The sequence below is a fragment of the Pelecanus crispus genome, chromosome 11 (genome assembly GCF_030463565.1).
Source record: "Pelecanus crispus isolate bPelCri1 chromosome 11, bPelCri1.pri, whole genome shotgun sequence".
Lineage (NCBI taxonomy): Eukaryota > Metazoa > Chordata > Aves > Pelecaniformes > Pelecanidae > Pelecanus > Pelecanus crispus.
In genome coordinates this window covers 17,933,949-17,956,985 of record NC_134653.1, presented here as the reverse complement: position 1 = coordinate 17,956,985, position 23,037 = coordinate 17,933,949, and the positions used below count along the sequence as shown (strand labels likewise).

Here is a 23,037-nt window from a genome sequence, read left to right as displayed (position 1 = left end):
GGGTACCTGTCCCGTGGCAGCGGGGAGCCGGCCTGCACCAGACCCCGGCTGGGCACGGCTGGCACAAGCGGCTGGCCTCCGGTTCGTGCTGCCTGCCCTCCCGGCCCGGCTTGGTTCCCCGCTTGGGGCTGGCCCCCCCCAGGCAGCGCTGGGCGAGCGTGCACCCTGAGCGTGAAATGCTGTGCCCCGCTCCTGCCACCCCGCTTCCGCAGGCAAAGAGGAAGCGCTTGGGCCCCGCAGGACGGTGCTGAGCTCCATCACCCCGCCCGTGAGCTGCGGAGCTCGGCACCGCCAAGGTCGGGCAGGTCTGCTGGGTCAGTGGTGGATTGTGCCAGGTGACCCACATCGGGGAGAGTTATCAGGACGCGTAGGCTGTCTGGGAGCTCCCCGAGCCGGACACCTTTGACCCAGCATCTCCGCAGCACCATGGCCGTGAGCGAGGCTGCCGCTGCTCTGCTGCAGTGGAGGCGGGTGGTGGGATCCTGCCCAGGTGGCTCCCAGCCCACGGGGCAGACGGGAGCTGGCACAGCTGGAGCAGGGTCCTTGCCGGGAACGGTCCCACATGGGGAAGGGACAGCACGGACCAGTTGTGTGGCACAAGCTGCTCCGGTTACCAGTTATGCCGGGGTGGCATGCAGGTGAGGGAAGCTGGTACCCTTCAGCTCAGGCCATCTGGCCAGAAGTGGACAGCTCAGGCTGGACAGGGGACACTGCTAAAAATCATTGTGTCTTGCTGCCTTTGAAAAGAATTTGGGGGCCCCTAGAGCCACCAAAATGTTCATCTCTCAGTCCATCTCTCTTGGACATCAGCGTTCTCCTTCCCTGTAACTTCCCAGCCAAGCTGTCCTTACGCCAGGCTGGCCTGTCCTGTGCTCACACACCTCTGCATACCCAGCGACCACCCAAAACACCCCCCTGAGCTTCAGCTGTAGGAGGGGACATGGTGGCCCCTGCCATTGTGCCCGGTTTCAAGCATCCCAGCATCACTGTGGCATGCCAGCTTCAGTGTGTCTGCAGAGCAGGTGGCAGGTTGCCGAAATCTCAGCCGGCCGAGTGTTTGGCTGCAAACCTCAGGGTGCAGATGAGCTGCTGCCAATAGTCAGCCCGGGGACCATGCGTGTCTGTGCAGTGTGGGTGCTGGGACACCTGGCCGTAGGGGGGTTATGGCCTCCTCTAGGCAGGGATGTCCTCGTCACCACTACCCTGGTGTCAGTTCCCACAGTGGGGGAGCTCTGTGGGACACCGAGGGATGGTGTGCTCTTGCCATGGTGTGCGGGGAGGTGTCTGCTCTGCCTCCGGCAGCCTGCACCGGGCTCGGTACACGGGACGTGGCCTTTTTGAGTGGCATTTCCCACCCAGGCGTGAAATGTGTTCCCAGGAAGTGAGGCCACGTCACACATCTCTGCAGGGCAGGAGGTAGGAGATGGATATCTCGTCTCCGAACCCATCTTGGGAAATGCTGTTTGTGTCCCCAGCTGAGCAGAGCAGCTTGTTTACGGAGGCAAGGCAGACACTTGACCTGGCCGGATCAGGAAGTGCAGTGTAAACACAAAGGATCATATCTGAGTCACTTCATCTTGCAGAGCTCTTCTGGCAGAGGCACCCTGAAAGCTCGCAGTTTGTTTTAGGGATGTAGCCAGGATGGTACCATATGCTTTACCGGCCACTGCGGCACACTGCGGGAAGGATCGCTTCCCCAAGGGCTCCTGCCTGCATGCAGGGATGTTGTGGGGCTGGGATGGACCAGCTCAGCGGTCCCTCTGTGAAACCTCACTGCAGGGATCCTGCGTGGTACCCCCAGATGCTGGTGGTCAGATGTGGCTAGTGACCCCCCCTCACCAAGGCACCAGTGCAGGGTGACAGGGCGCAGATTGTGGTACCCTTCTGCCTGGGTCTTGGTCACGCTCCAGCCCTGTTCCCCATCCCTGCTGCAGCCCCCGGCCCACCTGATGGGTGCGGGGAGAAGAACCTCCCTTCAGCAGGAGAAGGGTTAACAGGTCTGCCACTGAGCAGGCTGCTATGACAAGGACCAGAGGAAGTGCTGCAGGAACTGCTGCTCTCTGTCAGGCCTCAAAAGGAAGCTGTGCAAGAGAGGAAACCAGGGGCTCGGTCCTTTTGGTGCTGCATATGCAGCTCCTCTCCCTGCAAAGGGCTCTGCCCTGCTTGCAGGCTATCCACCGCTCCAGCCACCTGCTGCAGCTCTCTGCAATGCCAGTGGCCTCTGGTGGGCGTGCAGGCATGGTGGCATCTGTAAAACAGCCGCCTTTGCTGGAGGGTTGGACTTGGCCCTGGGTGTGCTGGGGAGCTCCTGGTCCTGGTGGCCACTTGAGGTGTCTGTGCCACCTGGAGCGGGTCTGGCTGACGCTGGGCATCCCGGTGCCCCACAGGTGCAGTGCTCGGCCGTGGAGTAGTAACGAGAAACACTGCAAAGCGGGATTTTGGTTTTGGAGCTGTAATGAAGTTCCTTGTCCATGCAGGAAGCATGCTACTGGAGGCGTTTATCTGCCTCAGTCAGCCACAGCCCAACCTTGTCGTGCTTCGCAGCCCAAGAGCCTTTGTGCCATCCCAAATTCCCCAATGTCAGTTTATTGCAAAGTTCTTTGAGCCCTTCCCACCATGGGAGAGCCCAGGGCTGGGACAGTTTCAGGGAGAGGCAGCACTGGGAGCTGGAGTGCTCCTGTCTCCTGTTCCTGGCAAAGCTGGCCCCAAAGCCCCCAGCCCTGGTGAGGAGCTGTGCTTTTATGCAGGGATTGTGAGCAGCCATGTTGCCTCGGCCCTCCCAGAGGACGGGGCCCTATAAAAAGCCTCCAGCACGACTCCCTTGGTGTCGACAGCCTCCAGGTAGTGCCAGGTCCATCAGTGTGGGAGCTCTGTTGGGACTGAGGGTCTCTAGCAATGCTGTGCCGATGCTGCGTTGTCTCCCCTCCAGCCATGATCTGGCCGTGGTGTCAGGCTCCTCTGAAACAAAGACATCTCTTGACATGGGTTTTCCCTCTCCATCCCAGGCCTGGATCGGGGGTATCCGGGCTGGCTCCGTCACGTCCTGCGGGAACCATGTGAAGGCCAGCTGCCGCTGGATCGCCTTCAATGCCGAGGCAGCAGGTGAGGCACAAGGGAAGGTGTGCCAAGCACAGCTGGGGGGTGGGATGGATTTGCCCCTGTGGTCCCTGTGGGGCTTGTTGCTGGGTGAGCCCCACAGACCCCAGGAGGCATGAGGGCGAGTGGAGGAGACTTGCCCCGAGTTCCCCCAAAGGTGCTGACAGTCCCTGCACCTCTTGGCTTGCATTGCAAAGCTGGGTGCTCCCCTGGCACCACGTCCCAGGCTAGGGGGGGGCTCCTGGGAGCATCGTGTGGCAATGGGCAGGCTGGTGACCTGCCCTGTGTCCGCTCCTGCAGGCGTGCTGGGCATCGTGCCGCTGGAGTGCGAGGACGGAGGCAAGAGGACCGTGTCTCAGCTCTGCTGCCACTCAGGTGAGCTGGGTGTCTGCCGGGCACGTTCCGGCTTGTCCCGTGCCTGCGCTGCACTCTGCACCCGGGCACCAAGGAGTCGGGTACCCTCTCCCACCTCCGCAGGAGGCATTTGGCCCTGTGTGGGCTGTGCGGAGGGGCTCAGGTGCTGAGTCCCAGCCTGGGATGCTCTGTTGGGCTGTCTCCCAGGTGAGGGGCTGGGAGAGCTGCTGGAGTCCCCAGGGACAATCACCCACAGACAGGCTGACCCTGACAAGTCTCACTTGCGTGCGAGGCACAAACCAACTGCAGTCACGCTGACCGCGCAGGGCTCTGCCAGGCTGGGCTTTTGCTAAGGAGCCAAATTGATCCACGACCCTTCATCTCTTGAGCTGCAGCAAGGGTCTGGACACATAGGTCTTGCTCACACTCTTCCTCTAGCACACCCTTCCCATGTTACTCATTGCCCATCTTGAAGTTCCCTGTACACCCAGTGCGCGGCTGGCAGAGAGCGGGGGACGGCATCACCACGGGCGTACCTGGCTCCAGCGATGGAACTGGCCAGGCTGGCAGCTCCGTGGCCCTGATCTGCTGTGATGTGGGCAGGGCGAGTGCTGCAGGGGAAGAGGCGTCCGGCAGCGTTGCACACGTTGCAGAGGTGGAGGGCTCTGCCTCCTGCCCAGGCATGGGGAAGGAGTGGTGGGAAGCTCAGGGTACCCCTCTCCTGGTGTCGGGGCAGCAGTGCCAGCCCAGGGGGCACTGACCACCCATTTCCCAAAAAAATTGCACCGGAGCTGGTCCCAGCGCCACCTTCCTGCGTGCGGTGCCTTGGCATCGCTGCAGTGCGGCGCAGCGTGCCCAGCCTGTGCTGCCTCTGCCCGGCTTGGTCCCTGCCCCAGCAGCGCAGGGCTGGGCACGGAGAGCTGCACCGTGCTCGCAGGTGGGCCAGCGAGTTCTGCTGCTCCCAGGGGAGCGCTGGAGGGGTGCATGGGGAGCCAGTGCAACATTAGTGCCTTCTTAATGAGATTTAGCATGAGCCCTTTGATGCTGTCTGTGCCAGAGCAACGCCTCCAAAGCAGGGAAGGGATTTTTCTCTCCTCCCAGGGCAAATGCAGCAGTGAGCTGCTCGCTTTTCGTGCCTCCTGGGCCTGTCTCTCTGCAGCCTCCTGGAAGCGGAAAAGTACACAGTGACCTACTTTCCTGAGCATGCCAAATGCATCCGAGGGGCTGCTGCTGATGGTGCCAGCCTTTCTCCCGCGGGGCCCTGCTGCCAGAGCTGCGAGGAGCGTCCCTGCCGCCGGCGCGCTGAGCCGGGGCGTTACAAAGGGAGCCTTGTTACCAGCACGGCCCCAGCTGGCCATGGCCTCACTCGCCGGCGTCTGGGCCAGCACAGACACCCTTGCGCTGTTCGTGCTTCTCCCTGTGCTTCCTGGGGATGTCCATCCTGAAACGAGAGCCAAACCTGGGTGGTGGTGGGTTAGACGGGGAGATGCAATTGCATGGTGCTGCCCTTCAGGGCTCCCATCCCCCCAAGAAGGGGTGCGAGACCCTGACGGACAGTGTGTGGAGGGGCTCAGGCTCTCACAGCAAAGCTGAGCTGCTCCAAAATGCCTCAGTGGGGCTGGATCTGACCCTGGCTGTCCACGTCTGCCTGCATACGTGTGTGTACGAAAAATGTCTAGGCTAGGGAAGAGCAAAGGTGGGCAGACACGCTGTCTGTAGGGGTAAGTGAGGACGAACCTCTGCCCTTCTCCTTCCAGATGTGGTGACAGACTTTGACTTCTCGCCCTTTGATCAGCTCCTGCTGGCTACGGGCTCTGCTGATGAGATGGTGAGTGGTCAGTGCCGGGGGTCCTGAGAGGGCACCCTGTGTCCCCTGGTGCGTCTCTGGGATTCACTGTAGAGCCCAGAGAAGACGGAGACAGAGTGATGGGAATAAGAGTGGGTGGAGGGTGCCAGCCTTGGGGAGCAGTGTGGGATGTCCCCAGATTGTGGGGGACAGGGCAGATGGTGTCAGCCAGGGACCAGCCCTCTCCCACCCGGGATGCCCGCAGCTCTGATCCCGCTGAGCTGTGATGAGGGGTCGCCTGATGTCCTCAGGAACCAAAGCCTGGAAAAGCAGCAAGCCCAGGTCGAGCGCTGCCAGCCCCCAGCCGGGTCTGGCTCGCCTGCCTGGGGACTGACCCACTTCTCCCTGGGGCTGCAGGTGAAGGTGTGGCGCCTGCCCGAGAGCGGCCAGGACATGCCCGGCAGTGCGGGGCTGACCCTGGGGCCCGGCAAGGGCTCGGTGGACATGCTGCAGTTCCACCCCACGGCGGATGGCGTCCTGGCCAGCGGCGCAGGGAAGCAAGTCACCGTCTGGGACGTGGGGCAGCAGCAGCCACTGACAGGTTAGTATGGCCGTGCCTGCCAGCTCCTGCCTGTGGTACGTATCTCCACCGTGCTGGTGCCTGGGCTCCAGCAACGAGCTCAAGTCCAGGCAGCATGAAGTGGCTTTTTGGGCAGGGAGCACCGCAGCTCCTCATGTGTGTGCATGGGCTCCCCTACGCTCTGGTGTAGCAGTGTGAAAGGCTCCTGTACTGTCCGGGGCGTCTGCAGCGGCTTTGCCGGGGATCCCCTGGGGTGACAGGACCCTCTCCCTGCGTGTCCCAGCGCGTGGGTAGATGTGGGTGCCGCGGGCTGTCGCTGACCAGCCTCGCCCAGACCTCAGCTAACCCGACGGGGAGAGGAGGCTGGGCGGCAGCACGGGGCTGTAAGTGCCCTGTGGCTTTCCCAGGGCTCCTGCCCTTCGGATCGAGCCGCCGGTGGCGCGGGGATGCTCCCTGCGCAGACACGGCAGTGTCCCGGTGGGTCCTGGCCCCTGCTCTGGATGCCACCGGCCCTTTGGAAAGACCAGATCATTTCCCCTGGGAAGCGCTCCGGTGCTCAGGGGTGGGAGAGCGATGGCTCATCCGCCGGAGGAGCCCTGCTAGATCCCGGTCCTGAGCCCGCTTTCCTCCCGCAGCCCTGGACTCCCACGGGGACCAGCTGCAGAGCCTGGCCTGGAAGCGAGACGGCCGCCTCCTGGGCACCTCCTGCAAGGTGAGCGGCTCGCGTGGGCGACCCGCCTGCGGGACAGCAGGGCCGGGCTGGCGGCCGGCTGCGCCCTGCTGCTGGGGGCCCGCGGCGCTCCTGCTCCGGGGAGAAAAGGGCAGAAACGGGGCCGGCGAGCGGCGCCGGAGGCGGAGGCCGGGGACGCTAGGTGGCGCCTGCTGCTCGCTGCCCGCGCGCCGCCGGCCACGCGAGCGCGGGGCTTGTGCGCAGGCCCCGCGTGGGGGCCGAGCGTGCCGGGCCGCGTGAGCCGGGCAGGGCGCGGGCCCTGGCCTGCGGGCAGCGCGAGCGTGTGGCCCGAGAGCGCCGCCTGCCGGCCGCGCTGAGCGGGCAGGCCCCGCGGGGTCGGGGGTGGGGGCCGAGCGCGCGGCCCGGGCCCGCGGGCTGCGCGAGCAGTTGGAGCCCCGCACCAAGCGAGCAGGCTGCGCACGGAGGCTCAGACCCGCAAGCTGCGGCCGTGGGGTTGCGGGTCAGCCCCCCGAGCCGCGCGGCCCCCGAGGCCCGCAGCGCCGCCGCGCTGCGCCGTGTGGGTCTGGCCGGCACGGTGCGTGCTCCCCACATGGCGTCCTGGCAGCCAGGCTGGCACCGGGGCACCTCCCTGCTGCCTCTGCACCACAGCCAGCCCTTTACGAGGGGCATCCCACGCCCCGTTCGGCTGTGGGGTGCTGGGCAGAGGAGGGCTCGCTCCCCTGCCCGTGGGCTGCTGGGCAGTGCTGGTAGGATGGCATCCAAGGGGTCAGGCTCCAGCCCTGGTTCTGCTTTGGAGGCTCCCCCCTTCTCGGGGAGCAGTTTTGAGGGTGTCGGTAGAGCTGTGGGGGTCCTGGGGGTGCGCCTTAACCACGGCGTGGGGCAGGACCTGGAGGATGCCGTGCAACCGTCCATAGGGGCAGGCGCTGCGGGCAGGAGGAGCGATGGGCAGGAAGGAGGGGGGCTGCTCGTTCCAGCCTTCTGCCTAATATGGCCTGACATCCCGCTGGCCCTGGGGTCCTTAACCCTCCTCTGTTTTCTTTTTATCTCAACAGGACAAGAAACTGCGGATCTTTGACCCCCGAGCCAGCCCATCTGCCTCCCAGGTACTGTCCCTCCTGGGTGTGCTGGGCGACGTGGTGCAGGCAGCCCTGCCTGACCGGGGTGCCCGCTGCCTGCCATGGAGTGGGCTTGGTGCCCCAAACTGTCCCAGCCCTGGCACAGCTTGGGAAAGGCAATGCAATGTCATGGGTTGAGGGCAGGGGGAATGGGCAGCCTTCTCCTCGACCCCGGTGGGTTTGGCACAGGGGACCCCTGCCCTCCCTCCGGGGCCGGTGAACTCCCGTGGTGCACCGGCACGCTGCTGCTGGGGCTGTCTGCCTGCAGGCAGCGGTTCCGAGCCCCGTGGGCGTGAGGGGTGCAGCGGGGCTGCGAGCTCCCGGGCTCTGTGCCGCCACGCGGGAGCTGAGCAAAAGGCTCTCGGGGACAAGGACCTGCCAAGGATGAGGGCTGGGTGGCTGGATCCGCACAGCTCAGCAAATAACAGCGATTAGGAAATAAGTAGAGGACTTAAGCCTTGACGTCGGGTTTAAACAGCCTCTTATTAGAGGTTTCCTGTGGCTTGGGGGCTCTGGCTGCTGGCGGCTGCCAGCCCTCACTGCAGAAGGGGCTGGAAGCCTTTGGGAGGGGAGGGATGCAGTGGAGAGCAGGGCAAGACAGCCACAGTGGGCTCTGCCGCTCCTTGCGCCTCTCCTGCTGCCGGCACGTGCACGCCCATCGGGTCAGGAAGCCGACGGCCCTCCGGTGCCCGTGCTTGGGCATGGTGGTAACCTGGGGCACAGGCAGGAGGGAGCCGGTGCTCCGGCGCTGTGCTGCACCAGGACTCTCCTGCTGCCCCTACGCAGAGCCCAGGTGCTGAGTTCTCGTAAGGCCCCTGGGTGCTTTCTGCAGGTACAGGCGGTGCCCTGACCCTTCAGGCAGCCTTATAAATACAACACCGCAATATATAAATATAAACCCAGCGGTCACACGTGCAAGCGAGCCAGGGCAAAGTGCTCCCAGCCCTCAAGTGGCCCCCTTGATGCTCCCCTGCCCCGGGTGCCACTCAGTGCAGCTGGAAGGTACCAGTCTCTGCTCCCAAATTCATCCTGTGCCTCTCCACCGACGGCCCCAGGCACTGCTCCCCTCCCCGCCTGCCTCCCACTTCTCCCCCTACCAGACCTGTTGGCTTGTATAACGGCATTTCGGCGAAGCTGTGAGCGCGATGGGCTCGAGCCAAGTCTCCTGGGGAGGGTGGACTCTGTCTCGTTGAGCTATTAAAAATAACGTGTGAATGATGGTGGCTGTTCAAAGCAGGCAGCTCACTTCCCTCTGCTGCTGTCTGATCCAGCCCGGGGCCGGCACTCAGGATTTGCCAAGAGAAATATGCACCTTCGCTGCCGCGGCCGAGTGCTGCCGCGCCGCAGCCCTAACCCCGTCCGGCTGAGAATTGATGAAGATGTTTAGTCTTGGAGAAGTACTGCGCTGAAGGGGAAAACTTTAAAATGCCATAAATCCTCTGGAAGTTTGCACAGGGCTTGCTTAGCCAAGAGGAATAACACTCCTGTGTTTTGTTTTTTCTTTTTTGCCCGGTTGCTGGAGGGCCGGGTTATTTGGAAAGGCTCCTTCTCCCCTGGGCCAGCGCGGTTACGAAACCGGGTGATGCCGGGGCCGCCGTGCAGTGCCAGCATCTTGCGAGCTCCTGGCTTTGAAGTCACCCGGTTTTTCAGAGCGGTGAGCGAGGTGAGCGGCGCGATGGGTTTTCCAGCTGGGCTGGCCCCTGTGGCGCCGCGGGCTGGGTTTCCTCCGCAGCAGGCAAAGGGGTTGGGCTCAGCACTGCTGCCGGCTCACCCCAGCCCCTTTGCAGCATGCAGTGCTGAAGCCGGCCTCAGCAGAGGGCTGCTCCTCCGGCTGGTTTTCTTAATTTGCCAAGCCTGCCTCATTAAACCGTTCCTTTTTTTAGAGCAGGGGAAAAGGATGAGAAGGAGCTAAAATAAGAGCCTCGGGGAGGAGGGGTCCTTGCCGCGGTGCCGTGATGCCTGACGGTGCTCTTGGGTCTCGCAGATGCAGTGTGCGCAGGGCTGGGGACCGAGGATGGATGGTGAGGAGGGTGAGTGGCAGGCTGCCCACGCCCTGTGGCCGTGCCCCCGGCGGGGGCCTGACCCCCCCATTCCTGGCTACGTCCATCGCAGCTATTTTAAGCACGTCCCAGCAGCAGGCAGGAGCACGTGATGCAGCAAGAGCGGCGTGGCCGGGGTCTCACTGACCCTGCAGGGTGCCCGCTACATACCAAGGTCACCGTGGCTCTTGGGAGGGCAGTGGCCTCGTCCTGCTGGACCCCAGCCCTTTGTTGTTGTGTCTGGGCTGGAGCAGGGAGGCGCAACCACAGCAGCCCCTTTGCAAGCATTAGGGCTGGGCTTGCACCCCGTTGCTGCCCAGCGTGCCTCCCTGGGCCCCCTAAACTTGCCTTAGAGATGCCAGGGCCAGCCCGTTGCTGCAGCGGGTCCTGCCGTGCCTCCCCGTGCAGCCGTGAACTTGCCTTAGAGATGCCAGGGCCAGCCCGTTGCTGCAGCGGGTCCTGCCGTGCCTCCCCGTGCAGCCGTGAACTTGCCTTAGAGATGCCAGGGCCAGCCCGTTGCTGCAGCGGGTCCTGCCGTGCCTCCCCGTGCAGCCGTGAACTTGCCTTAGAGATGCCAGGGCCAGCCCGTTGCTGCAGCGGGTCCTGCCGTGCCTCCCCATGCAGCCGTGCTCCCCCTGCCTGGCTGGGTCTGGGTCCAAATGCCACCATCCTTCTGGAGTGGTCCCATGAGTCCCGTCCTCTGCCTCATCCCCTCCCAAGGCCGCGCTGCCCCAGCCGCAGCCCGCCCTCCCCTCCCACGGGTGCTGGTGGTCGCCCTCCTCGCCTTGACCCTCTCGCTGGAAGCGCGTCACATCCTCTCCCTCGTGGCTTCGGCTGTGCTGGGGGTCAGTGCTTCGCTGCTCCTGCCCTCACCCACCCTGCAATGCCTGGGCAAACCCCACAAAACGTCCCTCCCACGTCCCCCTGGGGCGTGCCCTTGGGGTGCATCATGCACCAGTGTGGGGGGACGGGGGACACAGTCCTGAGCAGGGAGGGTGCCCATACCCCGGCTGGTGCCCCAGGTGGATCACCAGGATCAGTGCAGGGCAGCGATTTGGGTATGGAGCGGGGTACTAAGGTGGCATCTCTGCTCGCCCGCTCCCCTGGCCACCCTCTCCTCTGGGTCCTGGCAAGTCCTGGGTCCCCAGGCTGGGTCTGCGGGCTTCCTCTCCCCGGGGTTGGCGGGGGCAAGATGGGCACGCAGCGCCCAGCCTGCACAGGGGGCCAGGGTCGTGCCTGTCCTCTAAAGCAGTGCTCTCCAAAGTGGGGTTCACATGGCAATCTGGGGGGGGGGTGGGGTGTGCAGGGAGAAAATATTAGACCTTCAGCTGTACGCACATATCATTTATAAATCAATCAATATACATCTGCTGGGGGTGCATTCCTCAGAAATATTTACTGACAGGGGCGTGCAATCAAAAACACTTGGAGACGCTGCTGGAAAGAAGGGAGGTGGCTCCCAGGGGCAGAAAGCTGCTAATGTGGGGGGGACCGTCCCGCACCGTGTGGGCAGCATGGCCACGCATGAGCTGGTGCCCCAGTTTGGTGCGGCAGAGCCGCGTCTGCCGGACACAGCATCGCTCTGGGCCGGCGGCGTGCGGAGCCGATGGGCCGCATCCCGCCCCCGCATGCTGTGTGCTCGCGCGAGGGGCTGCGTGCATCTGGCCAGCACCTGGCTCCCATTACGGGGCTGGGGTGGGCGCCGCCGGTGCTGGGCTGCGGGGCCGCCGCCGAGCGCGGCCAGTGTGGGATGGAGAGGAGCTGGCTTCGTTCTCACGAGAAACTTCCCCTGCCGGCGTTTCGGCAGGACCGGGGGCGAGGGAACGGCCGCACACGCCGGGCGAGCGCACGCTCCTGCTCACGTTTTAATGTCTCTTTTAATGAGTGGGACCAGGGCTGAGGGCGGCTGGGGACAGTTCGGAGGGTGTCCCTGTGGGTTTGTCCCCAGTGTGGGTTTGTTCCCCCACCGCGTGGGCCAGGTGGGGCAGAGTTTGGTGCCTGGGAGCACATAGGGTTCACAGCACCCTGCCTGGTGGGGGGCAGGACCGTGCCCCCTGTCCATGGCCCCAGGGGTGGGAAAGGGACTCCAGCCCCTCTCCCAAACCATGGCCACCATCCCACGGGCCACATCGGCCCCTGCCACAGTGGGAGAGCATGGCAAGGAGGGGGTCTCCATGGGAAGCATGGCTGTGGCGGCAGGGCAATGCCGTGGCGAGGCAGAGATCCAGGCTGGGGTAACCCGGCCGTGCCCGTAGCCAGGACACCACAGAGCCCGACCTGTCACCTCTGCCCAGGATCCGGCTGTCAGCCCGGGGCCGCTTGGGGACCGCTCGCCAGGGGAAGGCGCATCAGGACATGGAGAGACTTTTAGCCGTCCTCCCCCCCACCCCATCGGCGCGGTATCCCACGCTGGGGTCACCCCGGGGGTACCTGACTCCCAGCCTCGGCAGCAGCTTCCTTTGGGCTGGGGGAAGGTCCGCAGCATCCCACATTCCCAAGGAGACCGTGGGAAGCTTTGAAAAAGTTGGCCTGGCTCTGGGCTGCCTATTTATAGCACCGCACGCTCGGCGCTCTCATGCTTCTGTTCCCCAGCGTAGCTGCACGGGACTGTTTATATTTCCTCTGCTCTGCTTCCCCCTCAGCCGTCCTTCCCAGGAATGCCGCTTGGTATTGCAGACATGGGGAAGTCGAGGAGGATTCGGGATGAGCCAGCAGCATCATGAGGGAGGCAGGCACAGGGGGGCATTGGCCCGCCCTCGCCTGGGTGCCCTTCCCTCCCACTGGGGCTGGCCTTGCCAGCTTGGCAGGGTGCAGGCACAAGGGCACAGGTCAGCACCTCGCTTACCTGGGGCTGGGGCTCCGGCACGGCATTTCAGGAGCCCTCCAGTTTGCTGCCCAAGCCCCAGCTCGGGCTCCTGGCAGGCTCATACTTTTGGGGATTTGATAACAGCCTCATAGCAGGCCTTGTGGGGCCAGCAGCTGCAAGAAGAGATGGGGTGCAGGAGAGGAGGGATGAGTGCAGGTGGATGCTGCAGTCTGTCCAGCCCACATGGCCCTGCTCCTGTCCCAGTGCCATGCCTGAGCATCCATGCCGAGGTGGGAGCGTCTGCAGCCGTTGGGGCTGTCCTGGTGGGAGCCCGCTCGCCTTCCTACCCTTGCTGGGCCAGCAGCGTCCTTGGGGACGTTGCGTTGGGCTTGCTGAGGGCAGGAGGGGCTGGACGGAGGCAGGAGGCTGTGCTGGCAGCAGGGTGGGAGAGGCAGAGCCTGCACAGTGGGATCGGGGAGGTGGCATGGGCAGGAGGGGGCTCACCCCAGTCCCTCCCCACCATGACACAGACACCCCACACCCAGCAGTGGGCAGAGGCTAGTGCCGGCTGCCGGAGCGTCACTGCCGCCCTGTGCTGTGGCTGGGATCCCTGCAGTTCCCCAGGGGCAGGTGACAGCTCAGGGTCTCCCCAAACTCCAGGCAGAGACCAGGAGTGGGGCTGGCCTGGGAGAGGCTGCTCTGCTCTCCTGGCTACCTCTGGAGTAATGGGATTTGGCAACAGAGGGAGATCACTCACATTCTTGTGCTGGGAGGAGGATGTGGCGCTGTGGTTAACCCCCTCAGCTCCCCAGGAAGCCGTTCCTCCTGCCCCCCACACTGCCTCGGGTCCTTGGGTTTTGGAGGCAGCAATGGCTTTCCCCACGTCTGGACCCACCCTTTTGGTATGGACAGGAGGTGTCTGTCCCCAGAGCCCACCATGGTACCCCAGCCTGTGGGGACCCCTCCTGCCCTGGCACCCACTGGCAAACGAGTGGCTCAGCCCAGCTCTGGTGCCTCCTGCACCCACTCAGGTCCCTCTGCTGGGGTTGCTTCCCACGGGGCTCAGATGCCCACAGTCTGCTAGCCGTGCCCACGCTCTGCCAGCCATGGGCACAGGCAGGGCTGAGCTGCCCTGGCCCCTGCCAGCCACAGGGTCTCTGCCAAGGGCAGAGCTGTGACCCCCACCAGACACCTCCTGCCCGTCCAGCCCCACAGCTCTGCCCTGTGCTCCCCATCCCCAGCTCTCCCTGCCCTGCGTCCTGGCTGAGGGTAACACTTCCCACGGAGGTGGGGATCGCACCGGCACCGGACCACCGTTTGCTTTGTGTTGGGCTCTCCCAGGCAGCCAAGGAGCCAAAGGCAGTCGCTCCCTGCGGGCAGCTGTTACCAGCACACCCGGCCCTGCCGCGGCATCGCTGCCAACAGCTGCATCTGACATGCCGGCCCTGCTCCCCAGCGCTGGCCCCCCTGCAGCCCCTTGCATCCCACGGGGGAGTGCGCCGGGGCTGCACAGGGAGCAGGGCTGGGGACCCTAGTGGGTACCCGTGCCATACCCCAGCCTCTGCTGGGAGGGATGGGTTGAGATGGGGAGAGGGATAGTGCTGGGAAACCTTCCCCATGCTGCCAATCCGGCTCTGAGGAGAGAGTGCAAGCTCCCCCCCAGCCTGGGCTGCCTCAAACCAGCTGGGCTGGACCCACACAAAGGGCTGGAGGAGGCTGGGCTGCCCGGTGCTGGCGTGGCCAGGGAGCTGAGAGGCCTCCTTGGCTCTCCGTGCGCTGGCCCGGAGCTGGTGGGCTCCTCTCAGCCTGCAGAGGGGATGAGCAGCTCGGGAGGGATGCCTGTCCCTTGGGCTGCGGCTGGTCCCCTATGCCAGGGACACAGGGAGGGTCCCAGCATCACCCCAGGCTGGGTGCCAGGGTCTCTGCCCAGCTCTGCCGGTCCCAGGGACCTGCAGCAGCCCCACAGCCGTCCCAGGGCTCTCTGCTGAGCGAACCACACCAGTGTCCACTGTTGGTGCCAGGTTACACCGCCCCATCCCTGCCAAAACCCTCAGCACCAGGGGAGAGGACACAGGGTGCAGGGTCCCCAGGGACTCCCCCCCCCCCCCCAGGACTGACTGCTGTCTGGCCCCGCACACTCACCTCTGGCAACATCTTCACAGCTGGGTGTCTGAGCCACCACCGAAAGCAGAGCGCCCCGGCCCCGGCCTCCCTGCATACTTGCTGCCATACGTACTGCTCAGCTGGGATGGAACTAATGCAGAAAACATGGCCCTGCGCCGCAGCCAGCACAACGTGGGCTGGGAGCAGCAGCGGCATCGCCCTGCCCTCTGCCAGCCGTGCTGCCCGCCCCGGAGGGCTGCCACCCACCGCCATCTCTCGGGTGCTGTGCTGGATGGGCCAGGGGACCAGCGGTGCACGGGAGCCAGTGGAACTGGCGCAGTCGGCTACCGGTTTCCAGCTGTTGAGTTGTGGCTGCTGCAGCCACACAGCTCAGGTGCAGAAGTGCTCTCCCAGCCGACGAGTGGGCTGGCCCTGGCTCCCGGGGTTTCCATCCCTCTCAGCACCGATCCTGGGACGTGTTCCCTTTTCCAGGCCCTTCTCCCCTCGGGAGCCGGCTCTGGTGCCAGCATGTTGGAGGTGGGGGACAGGCCCCTCCTGCCCCCGCGGCTGGGAGCACCAGGCTTGGTTTGGCCAGCGCTGCCTCTTCCAAGTGAGCCGCGCTGGCTGGCGAGCGCTGTGTTTGTGCTGGCAAGGAGGCTTGCGTGCCGGAGCCAGGGGGACAATGAGCTTGGCACTGTGTGCCTTCTCCAACCCCGGCTGCGGCTCTCTCCAGAGAGTGGGCATCTGTCTGGGGCCAGTGGCCGGGACCAGAGGAGGTTGCTCCTGGCAGGGCTTCCCTTGGGGGGAGGCGGGAGATACGGCACCTCTGTGCACCCTCGCCGGCCTGCCGCGGTGGCAGAGCCTCGCTGGCAGTCACAGTGCGGTTCTGGCTGGTGGTGCATGGTGCTCACACTGAGGGGGATGCAGCTCAGGGGATGCGGTTCCTTCAGCACCGGTGTCAGCGTGTGCGTGCCAGCCTGGGGCTGTGGACGCATGGGCACCCTCCTGTGCCCACCCCATCCCTCCTGCACCCGTGCCAGGCCCGCCTCTGCCCTGTGCGGGGGTGCCGGAAGTGCTGTGCTGGGTTTAGCTCTGGCAGAGCCCTCTGCTTTTCCATGCCAGCTCTGAAATCGTTAGCAGTCTTTTAATGGCACTTTGCAAACGAGAGCGAGGGGGCTGCGAGCGCTGCCTGCGCTGTGGGGTGAGCGCTGGCTGCCGGCTCCCGCTGGGATGCTGGGAACCACAGGACCCATCTGGGGGCCACATGGGAGCCGGCAAGCAGCCACCACCGGCCCCGTGGTAACTCTTCCCCTCCCGTCCTTGCAGAGCAGCGCTGGGGCCGGGGTGGGGACACCAGGCTGGGGACGGTGGGCAGGACGAGGTGGTGGCGTGGGCTGGGCGGTCCTGGCCCCGCAAGGGGCCCAGGGGAGAGGCTGGGTGGGGCTGCAGGGGGTTAGGGCAGTGTGGGGAGTGCGGCCAGGCTCCATTTGCCGTTGTGTTTCGGTAGCATCCAGACACATGCCAGGCACCCAGCTCCTGCAGCCGGGATCGAGAGCCTGGGGATGCAGCCCGGGGGAAGTAAGTCCCTCCATCACCATGGCCACAGCTGCGGCCAAGCCTCTTCTCACATCTGCCAGCATGGAGCAGCTTCCTCGCGGCGCACTGGCCCCTGACCCCCCTTTGCCAGGTGTGGGGAGAGCCCCGGGGGGCCAGGAAGCCATCCCATGCCCCTCACGCCCATGTTACCTGCTGCCACCCTCCACTCCTCACCAGGAGCCAGGCCAGCTGCTCCACAAAGCAACCACACCAGCACCAGCACAGGGTGGGGGCTCAGGACTGTCACCGCTTGCAGGCTGTCCCCACTGCACTGTCACCTGGGGCATCTCTCAGCGGAGTCGGGAGCCAGCACTCGGCTCCATGTGCTCAGCCCCGGCCGATGAAGCACGCACCCTGCGCGGTGTACCCGGTGTGGGCAGTGGCAATACCGACAGCCGTGTCTGCTGTGCCTTGCAGAGTGTCCCGGGACATGAGAACAACAAGGACTCCCGGCTGCTCTGGATGGGCTCCAGCGATTGCCTCATCTCCATCGGGTTCAGCCAGGTATGGTCCTCACCGGGAAAGCGGCCCTGGCACTACCGGGATGCCCAGCTCCACTCCCTGTGGCGGCTGTGCCAGGGCCCCAGGTGCTTTTTAGGTGGCCTGTCACCCATGAAAGCAGGAGGTCCCCTTGCCAGGTGAACTGGCCTTTGCTGGGGACAGAGGGAGGCTGGCTGGTGAGGGAGGTGGTGCCATGGGGCTGGCCGGGCAGCCCAGGTGCCCACCAACACCACGTCTGTGCCTCTGCAGATGCGGGAGCGGGAGGTGAAGCTGTGGGACATGCGGCAGTTCAGCGGGGCGATGCTCACCGTGGCACTGGACACTTCACCCGGGTAGGGACGGGGACTCACCACGGGGCAGGAGGGCAGGCAGTGGGTATGCAGGGCAGCGGGGACACCATGGTCGGACACTCACAGGGAGTGCAGTGGTGGAGCAGGAGGCAGCAGAGAGCTCCTGGCACCAGCAGCGCTTGGCCAAAAAGCTGAGGACAAGGCTGGGGACGGCATGTCTGTCCCCCGAGCACCATTTGGGTGGGATGGGAGGGTGATGGCAGTGCTGGAGATGGCACGGAATTGTCCACAGCAGCGCTGGGGTGGGATGGGTGCTCCATGGTGCTCTGGTGGTTGCACTGCTGGGGACAGCAGCGGCAGTGTCCGAGATGGCTGCTAGCCAGGTGGGTACATGCACTGGGGCGGCATGACAAGACGCTGTGGGCGAGTGAATCCCTTTGGCGCTGCCCGCGCACTGGAGCGGCTCAGCTCCAACCCCCTGCTCACCATGGAGCTGCAGTGCTTTGTGCCATGGTGCCGTGGCGGCTGCCCAGCCAGCCGTGGCCACACTGGCGGCAGAGCCATGCTCACCAGGCATCCCGTGGGGAAGTAGAAGAGGAGCTTTCACAGCCGTAAGGGGTCAGAGCCCCTTGTCAAGGCACGATGGAGCTGTCTCCTGTCTGTGGGGCACCGCCAAGCTGAGGAAAGCTCCGGTTAGACTTGGCCTGGCCTCTCTCATGCCACCCAGCAAGCTGGCCCAGCATCATGGTGTGGGTGAGGAAACAGGAGGAGGAGGAGAAGGCAGCACTTCATCCCATCAGTGCGATGGGGGTTTGGGGCAAGGTCCTTGCCGGGCTGCGCCAGAAGCCGCTGGCTCTCCCCAGAGCTGATGGCAAAGCACAGGGATGTGGGGACCCTCACTGCACACCGGGCTGGCTCCACGGCAGGCTGAGACACTGGAGCAGGCTGGGTGGTCGGCAGCTGCCAGGTGCCAATACAGGGCCCCTGGCAAGGAGCTGAGTGAGCCGTGACAGTGGGTCTGGCCCTTGGCCACCCTGCTGGCATCCCCCGTGCCCAGGTGTCAGCTCCGAGCCGGTGCAAGCGGCAGCTGGGACCAACAGAAGGGGAGAGGACTGGCCGCGGGCACGGTGGGGAGGTGCTGGCACGGTGGCTGGAGGAGCAGCCCCAGGTGGGAGCCGGCGGGGAGGCTGACGGGGCATCCCTCGCCCTCCTGCGAGCTCCCGGGGTGAGCAGCTCTCCGGCTCCCCAGCTCTGCTGGCACAATGGGCAAAGGCAGCCATGGGGTTGCCACGTCCAGCCTCAGTGACCAGCCATCATTAGCGTCCAGAGTGAACACTCCCTAGGGAGACCAAGGCACACAGCGTGCTGCAAGGGGACGCTTTGGGGTCCCTTATTGCTGCCGGTGGGGAATCCAGTGGGAATTACCCCAAGTCCCGCTGCTTCTCGCACCCCGTGCGCGTGGGCCTCCCCGCCGGCGCTGGGCTGGGGCGAGCCAGCCCGGCTAAATTGGATGCAGACGCCGGGCTGCGCTCAGCCCCCTTTGCGCAGGCTGGAGTTATTTTGGCTGCCGGGTTTATCTGCCGCCAGGAATGCGGCTGGCGGGCGCTGCCTGCGTGTCTCACCGGGGCTCTGCTGGGTTGCGGCTGCCTGCTGGGGCGATACAGAGAGGGGCTGTGGGTGGTGGGGGTGAGCGGGGACCCCCCCCATGCCGGGGAGCTGCCAAGGAGCAGGAGGTGCTTTTTTTAGGCAGCCACGCCGGGGCCAGCCACGCTTCCAGCCCCAACCGCTCCCCGCCTGTAAATCTCACGGAGATGACAAATGGCAGAGAGGGATTCAGGGATTTGGGCTGGCTCCCGGCAGAGGTGCCGAGCAGGGGCCGTGCTCTCCCTCCGGCAGAGCCGTACCGATCGGGGGCCGGCGGGGTGTGAAGCTCGGCAGCGCCGGAGCTGTGGCTAGGGCAGGGGGTGGAGGGTTTGGGGGTCACTGGGTCCCCCCTGGAGGCAGTGGCCAAACAGAAGAGCTGCAGGCTTGGGTCAGGCTCAGTGCTGGGGAGTGCCGGATGCTGCTGCTCCGGGGATGGCGATTCAGCACCCGGGGAAGGCGGGGCAGCCGCGGGGCTGGGGTGCCGATTGTGGATCTCCTTCGTGACCGTGGGTGCCCAGCGTGGGGCATCGAGGATCGTCCGGCAGTGCCGGCCGTGCCGTGAGCTGCGCCCGGGGAGCGGGCGCAGCAGCAGCAGCTCATTGAGGCTCTTTGAGGAAGCAATCAGTGGGCGGGCAGGAAACTCATACCATTCATTACTGACGCCGGGCCGGCAGGAAGGGGAGCCTGTGTCCCCACCGCATCCCTACCACGTCCCCACCGCGCCCTGCCGCGGGGGCCGTGCCCGCCGAGCCGGCACCACATGTCCCAGGCACCCTGGGGCACCCCGAAGTGGGGCCATGGCATGCCCCAAGGTGTGGGGCACCGCCAGCGTGCCCACACGAATGCCCACAGCCGCACCAAACCCTGCGGGGTGGCTGCATCCCTGCCCAGCATCCTTGGGGGAAGAGGGCGGGGGGGGGGGGGGCACTGGCCCCCGTTCACCCCCAAATCAGCAAGTGCATTTTGGGGGTCCCCCATCCAAATCCTGAGCAGATGAGATCTTTGCGACCACATAAACCTCATTTTCAAAGCACCCCGGTTGTGCCAGGGCCATGCTCAGGAGCTGACACCCCCCCACACCCCTTCGGTGCCGCCTTCGGGTACCCGCCGCTCCCTTCGACTCCGGTTTTGTCTTCCCCCCCCCACCCCCGGCCCCCTTTAATTAGATCAAGGAGCAGCAGGGCAGGAGCCAGGAAGGGGCCTCAATAGGTTATTGTTGCCCTAAATTGTAACCAGCACCAGTGGGGTTGGGTTACCGGCTCCGACTTGGGGTCAGCGACCAGACCCTGCTGCCGCACGCCCGGCGGCTGGCACAGCGCTGCTCGGGGACAGTGCCGTCACCACGCTGGGGCCGGCAAGAACAGCAGCTCCCTTGTGTCGCTGCATCTTTCAGTGTCCCAAAAATGTCCCCAGGGAGGCTGGGGGTGCCTGCTTGCTGACCAGGGGAGCAGGCAGCCTCCTGCCCACGCCGTGGCGGCTCAGGGCTGTGGCTGGGTCAGTGGGGCCGAGGTGACCGGCTCTGCAAAGGTCCCGGGGAGTGGTGTCCCCATGGCACGTGGCAGCGCTGGGCAAATCCCCACGGAGCAGGACGGTGGTGGGGGCTGAGAGATGGGGATGACCAGATCCCCACCGCCCTTCACAGTGCAAAGTCCGCCAGAGCTGGGAGGTGCCGGAGTCGGCACCTGCCCACGGCGGGGAGCCGGCACGGCAGGATGTTTGCGGAGGGATTTGGGGCTGTTTGGCTCCCCCAGCACTGGAGCAGGACATGGAGGGGCCTGGGCAGTTCCCTGGGGATGCTGCCCAGGGATGCTCAGCCACCAGCACCCGGCCGCTGACTCTGCTCCAGCCAAAGCCTGCAGCTGAGCTGGCTCGTGCAGGCTGGGTTTGCAGCCCCGGCATCTCCCGGCTCCAGCCCTCATGCGCACCAAGGCACATGACCCCACCGAGACACGTGTCCCCACTGTCACCCTGACACCTCTCCCCAGTCACCAGCTGTAATGGGACCTCGATGGCCGGTCCTGCTCCCATCCCACCTGGCCCCAACGCCCAGTGCACTGCTTTTTCCTGGGACTTAGCAGCCCTTTTGGGTCATGCTGGGTGTTTTGGGGTCTCTGACAACACCCACCCCAGTGGTCAGGTCTCAATGGCAGAGCCCTGAGCAAGGCAGGTCCATCCCCGCGCCCCTGCAGACCCTTGCCCTCTCCCCCTCCTCCCATGGGTGCCTGGGCTGGTGGCTGCTTGCCATCAGTGGGGAAGGGCTTTTCCTGCTGCTCCCGCTTGGCTGCCAACCTCAGACACGAGGAGGGGGGAGAGGCTGCCCCATCAAGTGCCACCCCAGTGGGACCCATCCCTGTGGGGCGAGATGCTCCTGGGCAGCCGCACAAAGGGGTTAGCACCAGGGCGGTTACCCGGCCCCACCGCCTGCCCCGGTAATTACACCCTGTAAAAATAGCCCTGTGCAGCCCACAGAGCCACTCGGGCAAGAAGGCAGCGAGTGGCAGCAGCACTGAAATGGCTCCCAGATGGGCCACAGCCTCAGCCCACTGCCGCCTCCATGGCCGACCGGTGCTCCTCAGCCCCGGCCTCCCCAGCTTTCCAGGAAGCCAACAGGATTTGTGTCTCTCCACAAGCTCTTCCTGGCCGCCGACACTTTGCGGCAGCACGTGGGGCTGTGGGACGGGCACACGCCTGTCCTCGCCCCAGGGGAGTGGAGATGGGGACCCCCGGCACTCTGCACTGAGGCAGCATGTCCCCCCGGGGCTCTGCTCTGGCTGTGGGGACCTGGGGGACCCAGGGGACCAGGCTTTGGTTTCCACGGGGCCATTCCCGGGGCCAGGGATGTTTCTCTGGAGGCCAGAGACCTCCAGGCTTGCAGCTGTCAGGGTGCAGGCAGGATGCTGCCTGCGCTGGGCAGGGCAGGGCCAGCGCTGGGGGCAGTGGGACTTGCCCCAGTGAAGTCAGCGGCTCCTCCTGTTGTGGCTCCCCACCGAGCCCCCCCATCCTGCCCGTGGCTTCTGGCCGGGGCTCTTGGTTACTGGCCCTGCTGGATCGCATAGCGAGAGGGATTTTTTTCTGGGTTCATTTCAGGGGGTTTTGCAATCCTTCTCCGGCGCTGATTCAGCTCGGAGGCATTAGCAGCGCCGCACGATGTGCCGCTCAGAGCCGCTCCTGGCGCACGCCAGGGCTGGCAGCGGCCAGGGGGACTTTTGCGCTCCGGTTCGGGAAGCCGCATGGGCTTGGGGACTGGAAGGGCACATTTCAGGCACTGCTGAGCTCCTGCAGAGCTGCCTGGGTTGCAGATGTGGGTGTCGGGGGGGGGGGGGGGGGGGGCGGGCCAAGCCCCACGGGGCACCACGCCCTGCCCTGGCCGCAGCATCGCCATACATCTCTGTGCAGAGACCGAGCCCTGCTGTCCCCTCATGCTGCTCCGGCCCCTTCCCTGCGTGGCCACGGCTGGCTGCAGTGCGGCCCCTTCCCCGCACCTCCCTGGCCGGTGCCAAAAACCTTGGCTTGGGGCTTCCTGGCTGCGCTGCACCTGCCAAAGCCAAGGTCTCGCTTTGCTCCTGCCGTGCCAGGACAGCCGGTATGGCATCTCCAACCCAGAAGTCCCCCTGGAGCGACAGGACCTGCCAAGGAGCCATGGGGGTCCCCAGCACCCACCTGGCACGTGGGGGTCCTCTGCAAACCTCCAGCTAATTGCAAATGGGGGAAAACGGCTTTGTTAGGGGAAGGGCACATCACGAAGCCAAGCAGCAGGAGGGAAGGCGAGGGGCCAGGAGGGAAGGGGCTCAAGGGCCCCTGCAAGGTCCCTCCTGCCGGTCCCTTGCAGCCCGGTGCCGGGGCCAGGGGGGCGAGGGGACACGCTGGGACCGACCCTGCACCCGGCCGGGCTTGGGGGGCTGCAGCAGCGGCCGGCCAGAGGCACCCGGCACAAGGCCACAGCTCCGCCAGGGACTTTTCTCTCCTCCTCACAGGGCTGGAAAATATACAAAGCTTGCAGTGAAAATATTTACACAGCAGCAATTTTCAGAGGAATTTGGGATGTTAATTTGAAAAATCTGTGGGGAGAGGACCACAATGGGCCCTTTGAGCGGGCAAGCGTGGCCATCGCACCGGCCCGCCCGCGCCGGCGAGGGGCCCCTCCTGCCGCTGCGCCGGCCCTAATGGGAGCCAGCCCTGCCGGAAGCCCACCTGGGAGCCGGGGGGGCCGCGCCAGACGGCCCCCGCCGCTGCCCCGCGCCCCTAATTGCATCCAGAGCCGCTCCCTCCCGCCGTCGGCCCCAGGCGAGCGGGACCGGGGCACTTGCGGGGTCAGGGCCGTATCCTGCGGCAGAGCGGTGCCTGCTAAAGAGCCGCCAGCCCCAGTGCGGCCAGCAGCTCGCGCGGCACGGTGGTGACCCTCGGCTCTGCTGGCGGCAGCCGTGGCGCTTCAGCCC

At 65.4% G+C, this 23,037-nt stretch overlaps 1 protein-coding gene across 1 annotated transcript in view; it reads left to right on the top strand.

Annotated features, from left to right (window-relative positions):
• LOC104032964 (presequence translocase associated motor 16) overlaps positions 1 to 23,037 on the top strand; it is a 40,888-nt gene that overhangs the window by 442 nt on the left and 17,409 nt on the right. The window contains exons 2-9 of the mRNA XM_075718915.1: positions 3,006 to 3,102; positions 3,397 to 3,471; positions 5,208 to 5,278; positions 5,654 to 5,837; positions 6,452 to 6,528; positions 7,560 to 7,610; positions 16,584 to 16,670; positions 16,917 to 16,999. Of these exons, the coding sequence (XP_075575030.1) occupies positions 3,006 to 3,102; positions 3,397 to 3,471; positions 5,208 to 5,278; positions 5,654 to 5,837; positions 6,452 to 6,528; positions 7,560 to 7,610; positions 16,584 to 16,670; positions 16,917 to 16,999 (725 nt within the window). The remainder of the gene's footprint in view (positions 1 to 3,005; positions 3,103 to 3,396; positions 3,472 to 5,207; positions 5,279 to 5,653; positions 5,838 to 6,451; positions 6,529 to 7,559; positions 7,611 to 16,583; positions 16,671 to 16,916; positions 17,000 to 23,037) is intronic.